Raw genomic sequence first — 20,273 nt, 5'->3', positions numbered from 1 at the left:
ACAATAATTTTATGGTACAAAAAGTACCATGAGACACTTGCGCATGCACAGTCAAACCGTCAGGTGGGTATGGTTTTGTCCAATCAACGTCGACGTTCCCAACTCACATTGGTGACGCCCCCGTTTGTGTTCCGTCATAGGACGGTGTCGCGCGTCGAAAAACAACTAATCTAAAAGCCCTAAAAGCCGCCGCGGACACGACGCCTCGTGGGCTTGTAGATCTGCTATTTTTTTTCCACGCGCGACACCGTCGTGCGAAGGACGTACACGTCAGGCTGTGAAAGATGGCGACCGCCGGACCGGTGAGAACTTTCACTTACAGAACACAGCAAACATCAAACATTACGTTTTATAACCTCTGCGCCATCACACACACATCAAAGTTACTGTATACCAACTAAACACATTAAATAATAACATTATTAATTATTATTAATGATTATTTACAACTTTTTTTTCCTTCTTTCTTTTTTTTACTACTCTGCCAGCCCACGACCCCCTGTCCAAATAGTGATGTAAAGTAATTAAGTACATTTACTTAAGTACTGTACTTTTTTGAAGTATTTGTACTTTAATTGAGTATTTCCAATTTCCAGTACTTTTACTTCTACTCCACTACATCTCGGATCCAAATATTTACTTTTGCGCCACTGCATTTATTTGAAAACTTTAGCTAGTTACTTTGCAGATATAAATTATAATATTATAAAACATACATTAATCCACTCTAGCCCTATTTTATACCTAGGCTATTTTCAAACATTCTGTACTTTTACTTTTGGTACTTTAAGTACATTTTTATGCCAATACCTTCGTACTTTCACTCCAGTACATTTTGAAATCTGGACTTTTATTTCTACTTTGCAGTATTAATAGTTTTACTCACTGATTTTTCTTTTACTCAAGTAAAGACATTGAGTACCTTATCCACCACTGCTGAAGAGCGCCTGGGGCTGGGGCTCCATATGCTTTGCCGTTTGCAGATCCGGTCTAGAAAGGAAGAAGCCGTTTTGTTTGCGAGCAAGCAATGTGTGCGTGGAAATAACCGGATACAGGAGGCGGGCTCTAGACCGGATATGAGTTCTGACTAGTGAAAAGACACCATGGCTTAACACAAGTTACTGTGAGAAAAGTGACGCGAGGTTTAAGTTCACGGTTAGCTACGCGCTAACAGCTGTTGAATTACAACGTGTTTGTTCTTATGAACTTGTCAAGTAATGAAACCATGTTACAACCATAGAGTTATAAAAGAATAGGTTACAATAAGCCATGGCATCATAGTAACAGCTGCACTCATGTCATTTTAAAACTTATATGGATAGCCTATTTATATAATAATACGAATACTAATATTATTATTATTATTAATATGGGTAATAATAATAATAATGGCTTTATTATTGCCTGTCTATTAGAAACTTCATGTCAGGAACAGCCAGTATAAACCTTACCCAAGTTGAATAACTGTTGTCTCTTGTCTAATGTAATCATATATAATCAGACAAGATCAGAAATGTATTATATAATTAAATTATCATCATCATCATCATCATCATTATTAGTGTGGTTGTTGTTGTTGTTGTTGTTATTATTGCGACCATAGGTCACAGTTAACTATGAAAACCGTCACATCTTGTCTGTATCTTGTCCGTATCTTGTCTGTGAGTAACGCCTCAATGTCTATAGCTGACCTATGACATCACATTCTTATGACATCACATTGTGACATCACATTCCGTCCTTGTCCCTTGTATGCCCATATATGGAGATCCCTGATGTCATCAATATGAATTGAGCCCATAGCTTGGAATGCCCATATATGGACATATTGTGTGAGTCTCATGTGGTCTATGAACAAAGAAGGTAGCTCACACTCACTTTTTGGTCACTCCAGAATGTATTGACCAAAAAGTGAGTGCGAGCTACCTTCTTTGTTCCTAGTATTACTTACTGCGTTGGCAGTTATAGCTCAGTACCGAAGAGCGGAGGATGTGCGTTATTTATTCTTTGAATCATGTGGTCTATAACATAAGACATCTATGGTGTCAGACGTCAGTCATATGCATATTTGGGAAAACATATTGTCCACATTTTGTCCAACTTAAGCAACCAACCGCAACTCGAATCACACTTGTAATTTTACACGTAACTTTTCTTTTTGGTCTATGCGTTGGCTTTCTACGGCTACGCACTTGTCCTATCGAGTAAAGCTCTCAACGTGTCACAACATGGGGGTGTGAGCTTTGGTGACAGATTTGGTGTAGAGTAGGGTTGTCCATTTTGTATTTATTGTTTTCATCAGAGGAGGCTGATTGATTCATTGATTCATTGATTGAAGGCTTTATTAGAAGTTTGCATAGGAAGAGGTACAGTTTCATGACAGTACAGTTCACAGGTACAAGGTCAACTAAAAGGAGATCCTAGTAAGCTTTTCGGCTCATTTACACAGTTTGCCAAATGTCCAAGAACCGGGACACCACGTTACATGTGGGTGGTGACAGCTCCAGTAATGTTCTGTTGGGGATGGGACTATATGAAAATGTCATGTCACGATTATTGCAAAAAAAAAAAAAAAAAAACATTTGTGATAATCAAAATATCCCCAACATCCATTATCCTGCATGGGGCAGAACGTTTGACAGAAAATAGCAGATCTACAAGCTCACAAACACGCCGCAAAGAGATTTGGTAGACTAGAGAGTGGAAAAAAGACTGTATCAAGTATGTTATTTCCAGGTCCGTTTTACCAATTATAGAAGGTTTAAATGGGACCAGATATGCAGCTCAGCAAATAAAAGGTGAATTGATCCCAGTGCATGAAGGAGGACAATTTCACGATAAATTTTAATCTCCACGATACGATTATTGTGAGTGTTTTTTTTGGTCATGATAAACAATAATAATGATTATCGTCCCATCTTGTACCGTTCTTTACCCAAGCTTGACACCAACATGGCCTTGTGTTGTTCAGGAAAGCAACCCGACTCCCCCCACACACCAAGAGGAAGGACAAGAGGAGACTGGACAAGAAGTTGTGAGCCCTGAAGAATACATCAAACACCCTCTGCAGAACCGGTGAGACTCCATGGAAGATTCATAACACACCTTCTCATTCATGAAGGAACTCATTCATAAAACACCTCTCCATTAATAAAACAAAACACACACCTCTCCATACTGTGTATAAAACCCATTCATAAAACAACCTCTCCATAAATAAAACACCTACTATTCTCCATGAATGAAACACCTCTCGTTGGTAAAACACCTCTTCATAAATAAAACACATAATATTCTCCATTAGTAAAACACCTCTCAAGGCCTGTCCATACTTTGACCCGAAACCGAACTAAAGGTCCGGTTCGAGCACGGTTCGAACATTCATTTCAATAAATACATTAATTTTGAGATTAATTCATTTCACCGTAATTAATTTAGCCTGACCGTTTCACACGGATAAAAACTTTTAGCTTTAATCAAAAAATATCACTTAATATCCCTACCTTTAATACTTTGTTGTACGATGGTGTTGTACAAACATCATGAAAATAGGTCACCATGTGCCGTAATACGACGTAATGTGACATTGTTGATCAGAATGTAAAAAAAAAAATATATATATATAAAATAATTCCATACATTAAAACAAAAGCAAATAGTGACAATAGCCGATCTACAAGCTCACAACGTGTCATGATTCAACGCGTTGTGAGCTTGGCTATTTTCACTATTTGCATTAGGACATTTTGGAGCTGAAAACGTTTGTGAACTAGAGCTGGGATACCGCTCGGGCACCGTCGGGCACCAACGGGCCGTGCTCGGGTTGGACAAGGTTGCTTAATTGGAGGTCGGGCTTCGATTGAGGTGGGTCATATTGTTGATATACAGTAGCCTACGACATGTTGTGCATATTAATAATTAATGGTGGGACTTCGATTCGGGTAGGACATAAAGCTTTCGGTAACATTCAGGCTTCAGGCTGATAAAATCAGCCCGAATCCCAGTTCTATTGTGAACCCTTGCTCTAAATTCCTTGTAGGGCTAATATTTCATTGGCAGCCATAACTCTTGCAAAGTTGAAAAGTTTACTCCAGTTATGATGTCAAAGGATACCATCTGTGAATGTGAACACCAAGGGGATTACAGTGTCTGGGCGTTATGAATGAGTATATTACATTTATATCCATTTTGAAGAGCTACATTTGTTTAGTACGAATAGTAAGAGTATTTTTTTCCCAGGGATGCACATACGCACGCACACACACGCACGTACACAGTACACACGCACGTACACACACACACACACACACACACACACACACACACACACACACACACACACACACACACACACACACCCTACCGACTACGTGCCAGACTTGCCAAAAATGCTAATGAACAGCTTACATTTCCCCAAAGCAGCTAATACTGAATAATTCCGTAATTTCAAATGTCAATAACCTTTTTTTCTTTCCTTTTTTTAAGATTTATTTTGGGGGGGCCAAAATTCCCCGCCATATACTGGGGGGAAAAAGTGACCTATTTTTACCGTTTTGAAGGCACTTTTTCGGTGAATTAAAATCCACCATGTTGGAACTTCCGGTTCCGAAAAGCAACCGGAAACGAATGCTATTGGCTGGAAGAGCAGCGAGGGCGGGTCTTCACCCAGGAGAGCCAGTAGAAGCCCTAGACATTAGTGATGTGCGGGTCAGGTTTTTTTCATAACCCGCACGACCCACAGCCCGCACGAAACGTAACCCGCCCGCGCCCGCCCCGCAGAACAATATACAAATCAACGAATCCGCCCGCCCCGCAACCCGCATTTAAAAAAAAGATGGTATATCATCTAGGGGTGTCTTCTAAAAATCGACGAATCGACGCGTCGTTTTAAGCCCCGGGAATCGACGCCAATTGTTTGAGTCGAAGCGAAAATATATATATTTTTTATATCACCAGTTATAGCCTACTACTGCCAGTACTGCGGTGCACTGCTGGACTGGTGTGGTGTCATGTACTTCCAATGAGAAGTAGCAATTGGCGAACAGTTATTTATTGTCTCGCACCAGCGTCGGGTTGAAAGTGAGACGGAACGGCCAGAACGGTTCAGAACCGCCGCTTCGTTAAAACATTCAGAGCCGGGACAGTGTTCCGTTAAGAGGAGGAAGCACGCTGTCAAAATCCCATATTAAATAACCTGCCACAGCACAAACGCGCGTCCACGAAGTAGTAAACAATCTTCTGAAGTCAAATTAACATACACAAGTGTAGGCTACAAGTTACATTTTCTAATTAAAGTGCTTCTGAATTGTTCCAGTGTTGTAATCCATGATGAATGATTGTGTTTCGCTGTGTTTGCGTCCATGACATGTCCACACTCCTGGCTCAAGCGGGAGCTGTGCCTCCACCTTTTTATGATCAGTTTCTGAAATTAATCCGTTCTCGACACTGACTCATTACTCTGCCAGTGCTCTGTGTCCCGCGACTGCGGACTGGATCCCATCGTTCATTTAAAAGAGCCGTTCAAGAGAGCGGAATCGTTCGCGAATGTCTCATCTCTACTGCACGCTGCAGACAGTGCAGAGAGACGGGGCAGAGTTGAAACAGCGGAGATGTTTTATTTGTTTTAACGGTGTGTTATAACTCTATGGTTGTACACTGCTATGCAGATAACATTTGTGCTCGCGCACCGATATCACCGAAAACACTGTGTATTCAATTCATCTCTTAATGTATTATTCTATTATGTTGACGTGGTTTAAAGCAACACTTTTTTTTTCTTTTTTTTTTTACACAAAGTAGACTATAAAACGATTCGTCGACGCGTCGGATTAACCCCCGCGACTCGAATCGACTTCATAAATCCTGTGTCGAAGACAGCCCTAATATCATCTCCAGAATAGCTCATCTGTATACGGCTCTTCTAAGTACCCAACGTCGCTTTACAGAAAGGTTTACAGTAGCACAATATTGTCATGGGCTAAATAAACAAACGTGTTGTTCAAATTGGGGTTTAGCCTAAAAGACATTCATTCAAAGACGTTCATTCTCTCTGGGGCATCGTCGGGGAAGAATGGCGTTTCAGGTTTTATGTCAATCATATTTATACAGCGCAGACAGCAAAAGACGGACAATATTACATTCTGTTGGTTATTGATTCACCAGATTGGAGAGATGGGATCATGGGAGCGACTCGAGGTGGGCGCATGGTGATTTTCCGATGGCCTTAAAGTCCGAGTGACTTAAAGTCCGAAAGGCTGTTCAATTTAGTAGCCTATATGAGAGCGGAGACACACAGGAGGAGGAGAGAAAGAGGAGGAGAGGCGGCTGACTTTGGATGCGCAGCATGTGATGTTTAAGATGTTAAACTTGGTCTCACACATCACACATAGGCCTATGAGTGATTACTTTGTTTGATTTGAAAGCATGATGGATAATAAAGACCTGGATGTTACCTCTTATTGTGTGATCCAGGATGGATGCAGTCAATTTGAAGAAATAATAATCCAGCATGGACAATAAGAAAGCACTGGCCTACGTTTTCATTCACTTCTTGGCTGAAAATCTATTCTATATAGCCTATATGTCATTTTATAACCTAGTTTAAACTAAGGGAGGCGGGAGCTGCTCGACTCTTTTCAGACGAGCGCTGACACAATTGAGTGCGAGAGCTTAATTGAAATGACCTACATAATATATGCGCAGTGAACTGGAATTATATAATTAATTATTTGGGAGCAGGTGTGTAAAGATTCTAATCTATAAACATCTCAAATAGCTTTTATACTTTTTTTAATTCTCGAGGCGAGCGTGGTTGGTTCATTCAGTCAAAAAATCCGTCTCACTTGCGAAAGTTGTGTTTCAAATCGTATCCGTTGACTGGCTGGTTATAGTCTATAACTTACCCGACACAAAGTATTTAGCTATAAACGGACTTGTGTGGATGACAGAGACACATACGGTAAGTGAAATCCTGCTGAATTGTTTGTGCATTCTTCTGCTGTGCTCACGTTGTGTCAAATGTTGGCAAAATGCGGTTCGCGGGCCCAACAGGAGCGGAATTGGGACGGTCCTCGCACCAAGGAGCGGAGGAGAAACCTCGCTCCTCTCTGGCGCATTTTAAAACATGCTCGCTCGCTCATGCTCGTATTCAAACATTATATTCTTATTCTTATAGGACTACTCTTATTAAGAATAAAAGGCAAATAAGAACAGGTGATTATTCTTATTTATTTTTTGCACATGAGAGTGGTGATAACCCGCCCGCCCGCCGCCCGCCAATTTTGAGTCTCAAACCTTGACCCACCCACCCGCACGCGGGCGGGTTGGCGGGCGGGTGGGGGCACCGGGTCGGCCCGCGCATCACTACTAGACATCCTGAGTGACTAAGCATGATTTATTGAAGTGTGCATGTGCCAGGCTATCAGCCATATAAGTTCCTTATTTGCTCTGTGGCTTACGGTCTTATAATTAGCTTTGTTTTACCATGGTGTTACTGTTTAATGAGTGTTGTTTACCTCTCTCTCCACTGTCTCCAGATGGTCTCTGTGGTTCTTCAAGAATGACAAGACCAAATCGTGGCAGGACAACCTGCGAGTCATCTCCAAGTTCGACACAGTGGAAGACTTCTGGGCGTAAGAGTCTAACCTGCCTCTCATTGTGGATAATGGGCTCTATTCGGAAAAGTTTAGCCAAAAATAGCAGATCTACAAGCTCACACCGCCTCGCAGTTCTGAGCTTGTATTTTTGGCAAAGAGGTTTGGTGAAAACAAATTTACATGATTCCAAAATACACTGATGATTGTGCTGTCAAACGATGAAAGTATATGGAATCTATTGACAGGTTGTGGGGCTTCTTCTCTCTCTCAACTAAGGGGTCCTTGGCCTAAACACTTTGGAGACCCTTGAATGATACTAATGAATGTTATTGTTCCGTTCTGGTCAAACAGAGTCAGGGTGGTGATATTGTGTCATGTTGGCTCGCTGCAGAGATGGGATTTATGGCTCTTTGAAGTGAGCCGGATTTCTGGGATCCGTTCCTTTCAAAGAGCCGTTCAAAAGACTGGCTCATTCGAGTTACTAGTTACTTTGTAGATTTTGATTATAATTACAAATAACTTCAACCCTATACATTTATTTCTGACATACATAGGTTACATACCTGCCATTTGAAAATAGCCGATCTACAAGCTCACAATGTGTCACGTTGCGACGCATTGTGAGCTTGTAGATCGGCTATTTTCAAATGATTTTTCTACATTTTACTCAGGACATTTACACAGGACATTCTGTATAATGAGTACGTTCTAATATGGGTATAGCCTACTTTAAGTACATTTTGATACAAATACTTTATTACTTTTACTCAAGTACATTAACATTCCAAACTTCTACTTGATTGCAGTATTGATATTATTACTTCCCACCACTGTTCATTAGAAAGGAACGGCTCCCTACTGTGAACCGAATCATATCGTTCATTTCAAAGAGCCGTTCAAAAGACTCGATTCGTTCGCGAACGTCCCACCTCTAGCTCACTGCAAACACTGCTACTCAAGGTGTGGTCCAGGGGTTCCAGATGGTGCCTTCGGGGTGTGTAACTCAGAGTACAAATGGAACCAATAGGACCTGTAAGGACTCAGGGCCCCTTTTGGTAATATTTAGACTCTCAGAATGATGGCGGTCCTTGAAATTTTAACATTTGAGAACCAATGTGCTACACTAAACGGAACAGAGCCTTAATTAGTATCATTGGTAACACCTGTGAATGCGTATGGCAACGCATTGTGAGCTTGTGAACAAAATGTTTCATTATGTTTATAGACCACCAGGCTTCTGCTTATAGCACCATGCAGACACTCACTCCACAGGCCGCTGGATGCTTAGTAGGGATGGGTATCGTTCACCTTTGAATCGATACAATACCTTGCTTTTTCGATACCTGGGAATAGATACGATACCCTTTTCGGTACCTTTTTCGATATTTTTTATTTAAGTTTAACTGCTCTGGGTGCGTTCCAGAGTATCGAAACGAGGTATCGTTCGTTTTTACGTGAACCGATACCCGATAGTATCGACGTCATGCAATCGATACCATTAAAAGTATCGCAGACCCATCCCTAATGCTTAGACACTGCAGGCAGGAAGCATAATGCACACTACTGTTCAGTGCTAGACTTGAACTCAATAGGTTAGAGTTAGGGCTATTTTCAATGCAATTACTGTATATACATTTGGAAACTTGTAATGTTCTGCAAAATAGTCAACTTTTTCTTGAAAAATGGATGCTAAAATACAAATAATGTTTCGAAAATATTTGATAAAAAAATAAGCTTCATATATGTGTTTCTATTCAAAAATGACCACAAAAAGCGTAAAATAATGATACAATAATCATTTTGGCCATTGTCAGACCGACACTTTGTTTACATTCTAGTCTATAGACTAGGATGTAAACAAAGTGTCGGCCCTACAATGAAAAAGTTGACTATAGCTCCTTTAAGTATGTTTTAATGTGAGTACTTTTGTACTTTTACTCAAGAACATTTTGAATACTGATCTTTTACTTGTAACAGGGCATTTTTACAATGTCGTTTTATTATTGATACTTTTACTTAAGTGAAACATTTGAGTACTTTTTGCCACAACTGGTCTCTCCAACCACAGCTTGTGTTCATTGTTTCTATTGTAGACTCTACAACCACATCCAGCTGTCCAGCAACCTCATCACAGGATGTGACTATTCCCTCTTTAAGGTGCGTTCACATTAGGGATGGCACGATAATCGCTATTATTGTTTATCGCGATAAAAAAAAAACACTCACAATAATCGTATTGTGGAGATTTAACCAATTTAGGCCTAGGATTATTGACTGCTTTAACTGTTGAAAAATAGCAGATATACAAGCTCACAGCGTGGCTTGTATATCTGCTATTTTTGAAAAAGTCGTGAAAATGTGTGCAAATCTTTGAATATTATTATGTATTTTTTAGAGCGAACGTTAGTAACTCAAATTTTGCTTCTGAGTGGTCCCTGGAACTAGATATTTTGAGCTGTGGGTCCATGGCCAAATAAATATCATTTTGGGGGTCCTTCACATGAAAAGGTTTGAGAACCACTGACATAGTAGTCTCTCAAGAACAGACTAACTGAGCTCCAGTTATGTGAAAAGGACCTTTTCTTTGACGATGGCTAGCCAGATTGCTGACATAGAAACATACCGTATTTTCCGGACTATAAGGCGCACTTAAAAGCCTTTAATTTTCTCAAAAAACTACAGTGCGCCTTATAGTCCAGTGTGCCTTATATATGGATCATTCATTGACATTGACATTCCCTTTAGCACAGCTCCATCTGTTTGATGCATAACGCAACGGTAGTGTCTATTATGTGCGCCTTATAGTCAGGTGCGCCTTATATATGAAAACAGTTTGAAAATAGACCATTCATTGACAGTGCGCCTTATAGTCAGGTGCGCCTTATAGTCCAGAAAATACTGTAGGTTTTTCAAAAAAAACCTTAGAAGGATTCAAAAGACACTTTTAGAATCGGGTCAAAATTCAAATTTTCATGATTTGCCAAAAAATAGCCGATCTACAAGCTCACAATGCGTCGCAACTGTGGCAAAATGTTCCGCCCCAGGATAATGGATGTTGGGGATATTTTGATTATCGTGATAATATCGTAAATCGCAACGTTTTTGGTCACAATAATCGTGACATGAATCTTTCCTATCGTCCCATCCCTAGCTCCCATAACAAGTAAACATGGATGTCCGGCTAAAACCTCGTATTTCCATTGTTCAACTTTTTTATGCTTTTTTGTTTTTCTTTCTTTGTAAATCAGAGAGAAAGAGTGTTGCACAGAAGTAGTGAAAATTGACAAATAATGGCAGATCTGATTGATTGATTGATTGATTGATTGAAGACTTTATTAGAAGTTTGCACAGGAAAAGGTACAGTTTCATGACGGTACAGTTCACTGGTACAAGGTCAACTAAAAAGAGATCCTAGAAAAGACTAAGCTTATTTCCATAGGAACATAACATTATATATAACATTGAATGACAGACGGATAGAACACAGTACTATGCAGTAGATATAGTAGAAAAAAGTAAATAAAAATAAAATAAACAGTGCAAAAAATATATACAGTAGTTAAATACAAAGAGGGGTCAGGAGAGGCTGGGCTGGGCTAGGTTTGTTTTTACCAGTTGCGAATGGCTGCCGCCTGTAAGTGGTTTTTCAGGGCGATTTTAAAGGATGATAGGGAACCACACTCCTTTAAGGCCTTCGGTAGGGCGTTCCACATTTTGGTTGTATAGCAGAAGAACGAGTTTGACCCTTTGTTTTAGTTGACTCTGGGTTTGAACGTGATCTGTGGCGCTGCCTCTGGTGTTGTAATTGTGGACGTCCTTAACATATATGTTATATGGAGCTCTAACAGTCCAGGGTGTTGTTGTGCCTGGTCCATGCAGGACGGCATTGAGCCCATGTGGAGCTCTAACAGAACAAGGTGTTGTTGCAGGACGGCATTGAGCCCATGTGGGAGGATGAGAGGAACAAGCGAGGAGGACGATGGCTGATCACTCTCAACAAGCAGCAGAGGAAGCTGGACCTGGACCGCTTCTGGCTGGAGACGGTAACTCACTTTAACCAGTGAAAAATAGCAGATATACAAGCTCACAGCGCGGCACCGAGTGCCGCGCTGCGAGCTTGTAGATCTGCTATTTTTGAAAAAGTCGTGAAAATGTGTGCAAATCTTTGAATATATGTATTTTTAGAGCGAACATTTGTAACTAAAATTTTGCTACTGGGTGGTCCCTGGAACTAGATATTTTGAGATGGGGGTCCGTGGCCAAATACATATCATTTTGGGGGTCCTTCACATAAAAAGGTTTGAGAACCACTGACATAGTAGTCTCTCAAGAACAGACTAACTGAGCTCCAGTTAAGTGAAAAGGACCTTTTCTTTGACGATGGCTGGCCAGATTGCTGACATAGAAACATAGGTTTTTCAAAAAACGTTAGAAGGATTCAAAAGACACTTATAGAATCGGGTCAAAATTCAAAATGTCTCGATTTTTCAAAAATAGCAGATCTACAAGCTTGCAGCGCGGCACTCGGTGCCGCGCTGTGAGCTTGTATATCTGCAGTTTTTCAATTGTTAAAGCATAAAATAATGATACACAATAATGTGTACCCGTTCTAAATGGGTTTTAAACAACAACAATAATTTGCCAAGTAGCTTGCCCATCACACGACACGCGTATCAATCCTGTCCAATGGCCTTGGCCCCCGCAGCTGCTGTGCCTGGTGGGAGAGGCCTTCGACGACCACAGTGACGAGGTGTGCGGGGCCGTGGTCAACGTCCGCACCAAGGGAGACAAGATCGCCGTGTGGACGTCAGACATGGAGAACCGTGAAGCCATCACACACATAGGGTGAGAAATCTGTACTGTATGTCTGTCTGTGTGGGTTAATTCTGACAGCTTTTTCTTTTTCTTGTTTTTTTTTTCATTATCTTTTGAATAAAAATTCCATTTAGTTTTAGTTACATTTTGGTAATCTGAAATCTTTTAGTTTTAATCTAGTTGTAGTTGACTAAATATCATAAGTCGACTAAATCTGCAGTTGAGTCGACTAAAATGTCTTTTTGATGCCATTGCTAGGCATGGTTTAGAGCTGCATGCCGAAAACATGCCGACAAGCTTGTGTTGTGAGCTTGTAGATCGGCTATTTCTGGAGCGTGACACTCAATAAAGCAGGATTATGGTTCGACTGGATCTCCACTAGTCCCGAAATTGTCAATATATTTATTCTTAGGCCACATTCTCACATATAATTCGGTTGACTCGGTTTGATTGAGAGGGGTGAAATTGCAACATTCTTGCATATTTAATGAATGCGTGCGTGCATGTGTCTCTGGCTCTTCAGGAGAGTTTATAAGGAGCGCCTGGGCATCCCCTTGAAGATGACCATCGGGTACCAGTGCCACGCGGACACTGCCACCAAGAGCGGCTCCACCACCAAGAACAAGTTTGTGGTGTGACCCAGCACCCACCATGTGCCTACTAGTCTTTATAAAAGCACCCACCATGTGCCTACCAGTCTTTATAAAAGCACCCATCATGTGCCTACTAGTCTTTATAAAAGCACCCACCATGTGCCTACTAGTCTTTATAAAAGCACCCACCATGATGTGCCTACTAGTCTTTATAAAAGCACCCATCATGTGCCTACTAGTCTTTATAAAAGCACCCACCATGATGTGCCTACTAGTTTTTATGTCGTCGGTGCGTAGCTCTGGTCCACAGCATTGGGAGTAGGCCTTTCACGATTATGGACATTTTCAGTTAATTTCAGTTTCAGTTAAAGGACCAGGTCACCTCTGGGACAACCAGATCTTATTTTATTGTTGTGTGGGACACGATCAACACAATCCTGAGTTATTTTTTGTGTTCAATCTGTGTTTTTAGTTATTTTAGTATTTCAGCCGATTTCAGCATGCTACAACTGCTCATATGATGCAAAATGCATCATATGACCAGTTGTAGCATGCTGAAATACTAACATATCTAAAAACAAATTGAACACAAAAAAATTATTCAGGATTGTGTTGATCGTGTCCCACACAACAATGAAATAAGATCTGGTTGTCCCAGAGGTGACCTGGTCCTTTAAGTTAATTGTCGCTCAGATAATTGCAATTAATTTAATTGTGTTTTTGTCATTGACAATTACATTTCTATCTGGCTTGTAAGTTGCACACACTCATGGCGGATATGACACATAACCTAAATAATATACAAAGAAATGACTGACATATTTGACAACTTTATACTTAAAGCAAAGAAGAAGTCGCCAGCAGGCACACAAGGAAACCATTTTCACATGATTTATTTACCTCTCTGGACAGAGAACAACGTACGCGTTTCGACCTTGTCGGTCTTCCTCAGCCAACGCTTCTTTGCCTCATGTTATTATTATTGAGCCGGGGACCCAAAATACTTTATTTAATTTGGAGCGTTGCGGGCTTTCTCTACAACTTTATACTTAAAAAAAGAACATTGACAGTGGAAATAACCGATCTACAAGCAACGCGATCTGCTATTTCCACTATTTTTGAAAATGTTAAAGATACAAAATATATAAACATTTTTCAACATGAAAACGATTGACAAAATAATTGCGATTATGTCAAATAATTGCGATTAGACACCGTAATACTTGTGACAGGCCTAGATGGGAGTTCTCCTTAATGCTCTGCCATGGTACAGTAGGTGTGTTTTCCTCATGTGAACGTGACCATGCGGTCTACAGTTAAGATGAAACATTTATCTGTAGTAAGTAACATATCGTCGTTGTCGGGCAGAAACCTTGTATCTCCAAGTTTCAAATTTGTACGTTCTTTCACCAAGTAAAGCCCTGCTTCATCATACAAGGCCGTCGCACAAAAGTAGTGAAAACAGCAGATCTACAAGCACACACTAGTTTAAATCATTTTAAAAATGTTAAATGCAAAACGAACGGTTTTGGACATACAAGGTTTTCACCCGACAACGACGATATATAGTTTATTTTTTTATTCAAGTGCAGACCGGTGGTTCTCAAAATGGGGTCCAGGATCAAATAATGGAACCAAATGGACCCTTACAGGTCTGTAACTCTTGAGAGTGTACACATAATGGAATCAAGTGGACCCTTACAGGCCCATTCAGGTTCCATTTGCACTCTCTCAGAGTTATGGGGGGTCCTTCAAATAAAATGAACTGAAGTTTGTGAACCACCTAGCGTAGACATCTTTCGACCGTTCAAATGAGGAAACAACACGTACACAGTGGCCCATTGTTAAGGAGAACCAATGCTGCGGACCAGAGATAGTTGGTGCATAATGTTTACTTCACTGCTGCAAAGACTGCGTAGCGTGCAATCTGGAGGCAAACCATTTCAACCACCACCTACCAAATATGAACACAAAACCAAACCATTTCAACCACCACCTACCAAATATGAACACAAAACCAAACCCCGGACTTGAACCACCCGGGGAGGAAGGGGGGGGAGGGGAATAAATGAATCATTTAACCCATTCAGAACGGGTACACATTATTGTGTATCATTATTTTATGCTTTAACTATTGAAAAATAGCAGATATACAAGCTCAAGCTGCTATTTTTGAAAAATCGTGAAAATTAGAATTTTGACCCGATTCTATAAGTGTCTTTTGAATCCTTCTAAGGTTTTTTTTTAAAAACCTATGTTTCTATGTCAGCAATCTGGCTATAGCCATCGTCAAAGAAAATGTCCTTTTCACTTAACTGGAGCTCAGTTAGTCTGTTCTTGAGGGACTACTTTGTCAGTGGTTCTCAAACCTTTTCATGTGAAGGACCCCCAAAATTATATTTATTTGGCCACGGACCCGCATCTCAAAATATCTAGTTCCAGGGACCCCCCCCAGAAGCAACATTTGAGTTACAATCGTTCGCTTTGAAAATACATATATTCAAAGATTTGCACACATTTTCACGACTTTTTCAAAAATAGCAGATCTACAAGCTCACAGCGCGGCACCGAGTGCCGCGCTGTGAGCTTGTATATCTGCTATTTTTCACTGGTTAAAGCACTCAATAATTCTAGGCCTAAATGGGTTCACAAACACTAAAAGCTGGATTTGTACTTAGTTGTGCGCGGTTGTCGTCGTGCCCCTGAAAATGACAAGATAGCAAGCTCACGTCCAGGGATGGGGATCGAACCCCGATTCTGACGGGTTTCAGTCGAGACCTGAACATCACTTAAAGACGCAGTGCCATGATTTGTCCCCCCTAAAACATGATTTTCAAGGAGGCTATGAAGGCCATGGCCGCCGTTGCCCCTCAGTTTGGCCTTGTGCCCCTCAATACAATGGCATGACCTGAGGCCACCCAGCTGACTGTACCACTTTCTCCTCTGTCTCTTTCTTGTCAATATGTAGACAGTAGACACCATGTGTCTCTTTCTTGTCATGTAGACACCAGTGTCTTTTGTTGAGATTCTGAAATCCCCTGAGTCCCCATCTTTAAACCAATCCAGTGACTTTGATTGGTGCAGGGCTGAGCATGGATCAGATTGTAAATACCATCATTTATCTATTTCACTGCAGATTAGTTTATCATGCCTTCAACAAATTCATTCAATGGATTAAAATCTTGTTTTATTTCATGGCCTTCCTTCCCCGGCATTTGGCCTTTGTGCCCTCAAAAAATGGACAACACCAAAGGCCAAGTGGCCTTGCCCCTAAAAGGACAAAATTCAATCGCTGCGTAAGCTTGTAGATCGGGCATTTTCACTGAGCGACAACCGTGCACAACCAAGCATAAATCACGCGTAACAATGGCAATAATCAATATCAGAAATGAGAAAATGTGTGCTGCATGCTGTTTTTAAAGAAATGCGTTTGTTGATTTATTTAATGGCAGGGAATTCTTAGGAAATGAAAAAGAAGAATGCATAAAAATACCTTTATTTCTGTTGCCTTCTCTTACAGCACATGTGTGTTGCTGTAACCCCTTAATGTTAAAGACTTTTGTTAATTTATTATATCAATTTGCCTAACATATTATTATAGTAGTTTAGACCTTTTATTTTATTGCTTGCGGGCTTAAAAACCAGTGCACATAATCAACCTTTTTATGATAATTTCATTACTCGATGCTTAATTTGAGTGTTGATGTGATTAAACAAAACATTTTGGTTGGAGTATTAAGTTGTTTTTATATTGTGGAATACATATTTGCTTTCCACCTGTAATTTGTACATTCCTTGTTAGAAATAATTTAATATTCAACTCTCACGGACGCTGACCTGAACTGTGTGCATGTCCTGCTCCATGCCTTCTAATGGAACACACCTTCATGAGGATTTCTCTGAATAAAGATCTGTTTTTGTGACATGAGCTGACTTCTCCTCAGCTCATTTGTTTTAACTCCAAGGAACAAAGGAGAGGTTTAAATACAGCCAGACTCGTGCCAGATGCAGTGGTGTACTGTAAAGTAGGGGTCTTCAATGTCTTCAGTCCAAGGACCCCTTAGTTGAGAGAGAGATGAAGCAGGGACCCCCACAACCTGTTAATAGATTCCATATAGGTTAATCTTTTGACAGCACAATCATCAGTGTTATTTTGGATTCATGTCAATTTGTGTTTTCAGATATTTAACCACTTGAACCGTCAATACTTAATAAACTTGACCTTTCTTTCACTCTGTACTTGGTCTGCTCTAAGTATAGGCGATCTTCAAGCTCAAAGTATAGGCGATCTTCAAGCTCACAACGCCTCACAGCGTGAGGCGGTGTGAGCTTGTAGATCAGCTATTTTTGGCCAAAGTTCTCTGAATATGGACGCTAGGGTTCAAATGGTTAATATAAAAAACAAGGGGGAAAAAAAGATTTGGAGGACCCCCTGTTGAAGACCCCTGGTGTAAAGTAACTAAGTGCATTTACTCAAGTACTGTACTGTACTTAATTAAGTACAATGTTTACAGTAGGTATCTTTACTGGAGTATTTCCAATTTCCAGTACTTTTACTTCTACTCCACTACAGAGGCAAATAGCGAACCAGGGGTTCTCAAGGTGTGGTCCGGGGGCCCCCAGAGGTCCTTCGGCGGGTTCCCATCCAGTTGTTAAAAATAGACGAACTACAAAGCTCACATCTTGTCGCATTGTGAGCATTGTGAGCTTGTAGATGAGCTACTGTTTTGGAAATGTTTTGAGATAATATGTGCACCAGCTTCTCTTAAGGCACAAAACCTGTTCATATGGGGGTCCTCAGCCAAATGCATATCACTGTGGGGGTCCATGAAATGTTTATGTTTATGTTTATTTTGGATCCCCATTAGCTGTTACACCTGGCAACAGCTATTCTTCCTGGGGTCCACAGAAAATAATGTACATACAAAAAAGTAAATAAAATCATGTTTACAAATATCACAGAAAAATGTATAATCAAATAAAATACTCTACAGCATAAAAACACGGTTAGTGCATTCAGATAATGTTACATGGTATACAGTGAATATTATATACATAATTACAATTAATCCGAAATGAAAAGCTGGTCTGGTAGTAAGTTTTCAAACTCTGTATTGAGTTATGGACAACTGCCTGGTTTTCAGAAATCATTAAATATGCAAAAAGTGCTCAAAGGAACAGTTCTGAATGGAAAAAAACGACAAAGCAGAACAAAGGGAAGTTAAAAGAATGGCAACGTTATGACACTGATCAATGTATATGCCCCCATAGAGCACCAGATGTGCTTTTGTTTAGTTTTTCTCTGCCATTATTTTATTATGTGCAGAGTAGACTTTAATGTGTTCATGAATCATAATGTTGACACAACAAGCTTTATGAAGCCTTCAGAGCAGCAAATGTTGAGAACTTCACCCTCTACAATGGGACTATACTATACATGCTCTTTAGCCATTCCATTACATCATTCTTGTCCGAATACCGAATAGCTGAAAAGGATATATATGTTTTATATTTTATTTGGCATGGCTGTGCCTCTGTTGTAGAGCTACATGATTATGGCAAACTTGTATGGGTCCACAATATTAATATAATATAGCTCTAGCAGTGATTCTCGACCATTTTATTTTCAAGGACTCCCAGTTTGAAATGCGTTAGGCTACTGACCCCTATTTAATGGCATTTATATATCGCTGGGACCCCAATTTATATAAAATCATATTAACATTGTAGCCTACAAATGGAATATGGGTCCATTTGGTTCCATTTGTACACTCAGAGTTACAGACATGTAAGGGTCCACTTGGTTCCTAACTATTTAACATTTAGCTGGGGACCCCCTGGAACGCAAGGATCCCTGAGGTTCTGACATTGTAAATGGGACATACTAACTAAATGATGAGTGATGAGTCCTCTCTACTGTCGGTACTTTAAGTACTTCTTAAATGTATTTCTACATTTCAGTATTGATACTATTAAAACTATTATTAGTATTGAAACATCACAGTACGTTTTCCATAACTGTAAGTACACACGCACGCACGCACACACACCAAGCAGAGAGAAGGAGGAGTGGAGAAAGGGTGAGACAGACGACTCCCTCTGGGGAGAGATGGAAACATGAGCAGGATTTGTAAAGCATTGTTGTTATGAATCATGTCCAGCAGAAGCTACACTGCTGGCCAGACTCCTGCCAAAACACCACTGTATCCTGGTCTATACAATTCATAGAATAACACCACTGTATCCTAGTCTATACAATTCATAGAATAACACCACTGTATCCTAGTCTATACAATTCATAGAATAACACCACTGTATCCTAGTCTATACAATTCATAGAATAACACCACTGTATCCTAGTCTATACAATTCATAGAATAACACCACTGTATCCTAGTCTATACAATTCATAGAATAACACCACTGTATCCTAGTCTATACAATTCATAGAATAACACCACTGTATCCTAGTCTATACAATTCATAGAATAACACCACTGTATCCTAGTCTATACAATTCATAGAATAACACCACTGTATCCTAGTCTATACAATTCATAGAATAACACCACTGTATCCTAGTCTATACAATTCATAGAATAACACCACTGTATCCTAGTCTATACCGTTCATAGAATAACACCACTGTATCCTAGTCTATACAATTCATAGAATAACACCACTGTATCCTAGTCTATACCGTTCATAGAATAACACCACTGTATCCTAGTCTATACCGTTCATAGAATAACACCACTGTATCCTAGTCTATACAATTCATAGAATAACACCACTGTATCCTAGTCTATACAATTCATAGAATAACACCACTGTATCCTAGTCTATACAATTCATAGAATAACACCACTGTATCCTAGTCTATACAATTCATAGAATAACACCACTGTATCCTAGTCTATACAATTCATAGAATAACACCACTGTATCCTAGTCTATACAATTCATAGAATAACACCACTGTATCCTAGTCTATACAATTCATAGAATAACACCACTGTATCCTAGTCTATACCGTTCATAGAATAACACCACTGTATCCTAGTCTATACCGTTCATAGAATAACACCACTGTATCCTAGTCTATACAATTCATAGAATAACACCACTGTATCCTAGTCTATACCGTTCATAGAATAACACCACTGTATCCTAGTCTATACAATTCATAGAATAACACCACTGTATCCTAGTCTATACCGTTCATAGAATAACACCACTGTATCCTAGTCTATACCGTTCATAGAATAAC

At 40.0% G+C, this 20,273-nt stretch overlaps 1 protein-coding gene across 2 annotated transcripts; it reads left to right on the top strand.

Moving 5' to 3' along the window:
- Positions 1 to 252: 252 nt before the first annotated feature.
- eif4eb (eukaryotic translation initiation factor 4eb) lies at positions 253 to 15,519 on the top strand. Of its 2 annotated transcripts, XR_013963142.1 has the most exons (8): positions 253 to 302; positions 2,972 to 3,075; positions 7,536 to 7,631; positions 9,689 to 9,752; positions 11,525 to 11,638; positions 12,301 to 12,440; positions 12,934 to 14,359; positions 14,573 to 15,519. XR_013963142.1 is itself a non-coding variant. In XM_080750725.1 (7 exons), exons 1-7 carry the CDS (start codon positions 285 to 287, stop codon positions 13,046 to 13,048), a joined length of 651 nt encoding a protein of 216 aa, XP_080606851.1. In that variant the 5' UTR covers positions 253 to 284; the 3' UTR covers positions 13,049 to 15,519. The 2 variants fall into 2 exon arrangements, 1 of the variants encoding a protein (XP_080606851.1); XM_080750725.1 differs by having other exon boundaries at positions 12,934 to 15,519.
- Positions 15,520 to 20,273: the final 4,754 nt, after the last annotated feature.

The sequence above is a fragment of the Nannobrachium achirus genome, assembly GCF_963921795.1.
Source record: "Nannobrachium achirus genome assembly, chromosome: 20".
Lineage (NCBI taxonomy): Eukaryota > Metazoa > Chordata > Actinopteri > Myctophiformes > Myctophidae > Nannobrachium > Nannobrachium achirus.
The sequence above is the reverse complement of the archived record's forward strand: the minus strand, read 5'-3'. Positions and strand labels throughout refer to the sequence as shown.

Bases quoted from the DNA above. Each gene is read 5' to 3' on its own strand.
- eif4eb (XM_080750725.1), top strand. The intron at 7,632-9,688 runs GTAAGAGTCTAA...TTTCTATTGTAG, and splicing joins ACAGTGGAAGACTTCTGGGC to ACTCTACAACCACATCCAGC. The intron at 12,441-12,933 runs GTGAGAAATCTG...CTGGCTCTTCAG, and splicing joins GAAGCCATCACACACATAGG to GAGAGTTTATAAGGAGCGCC.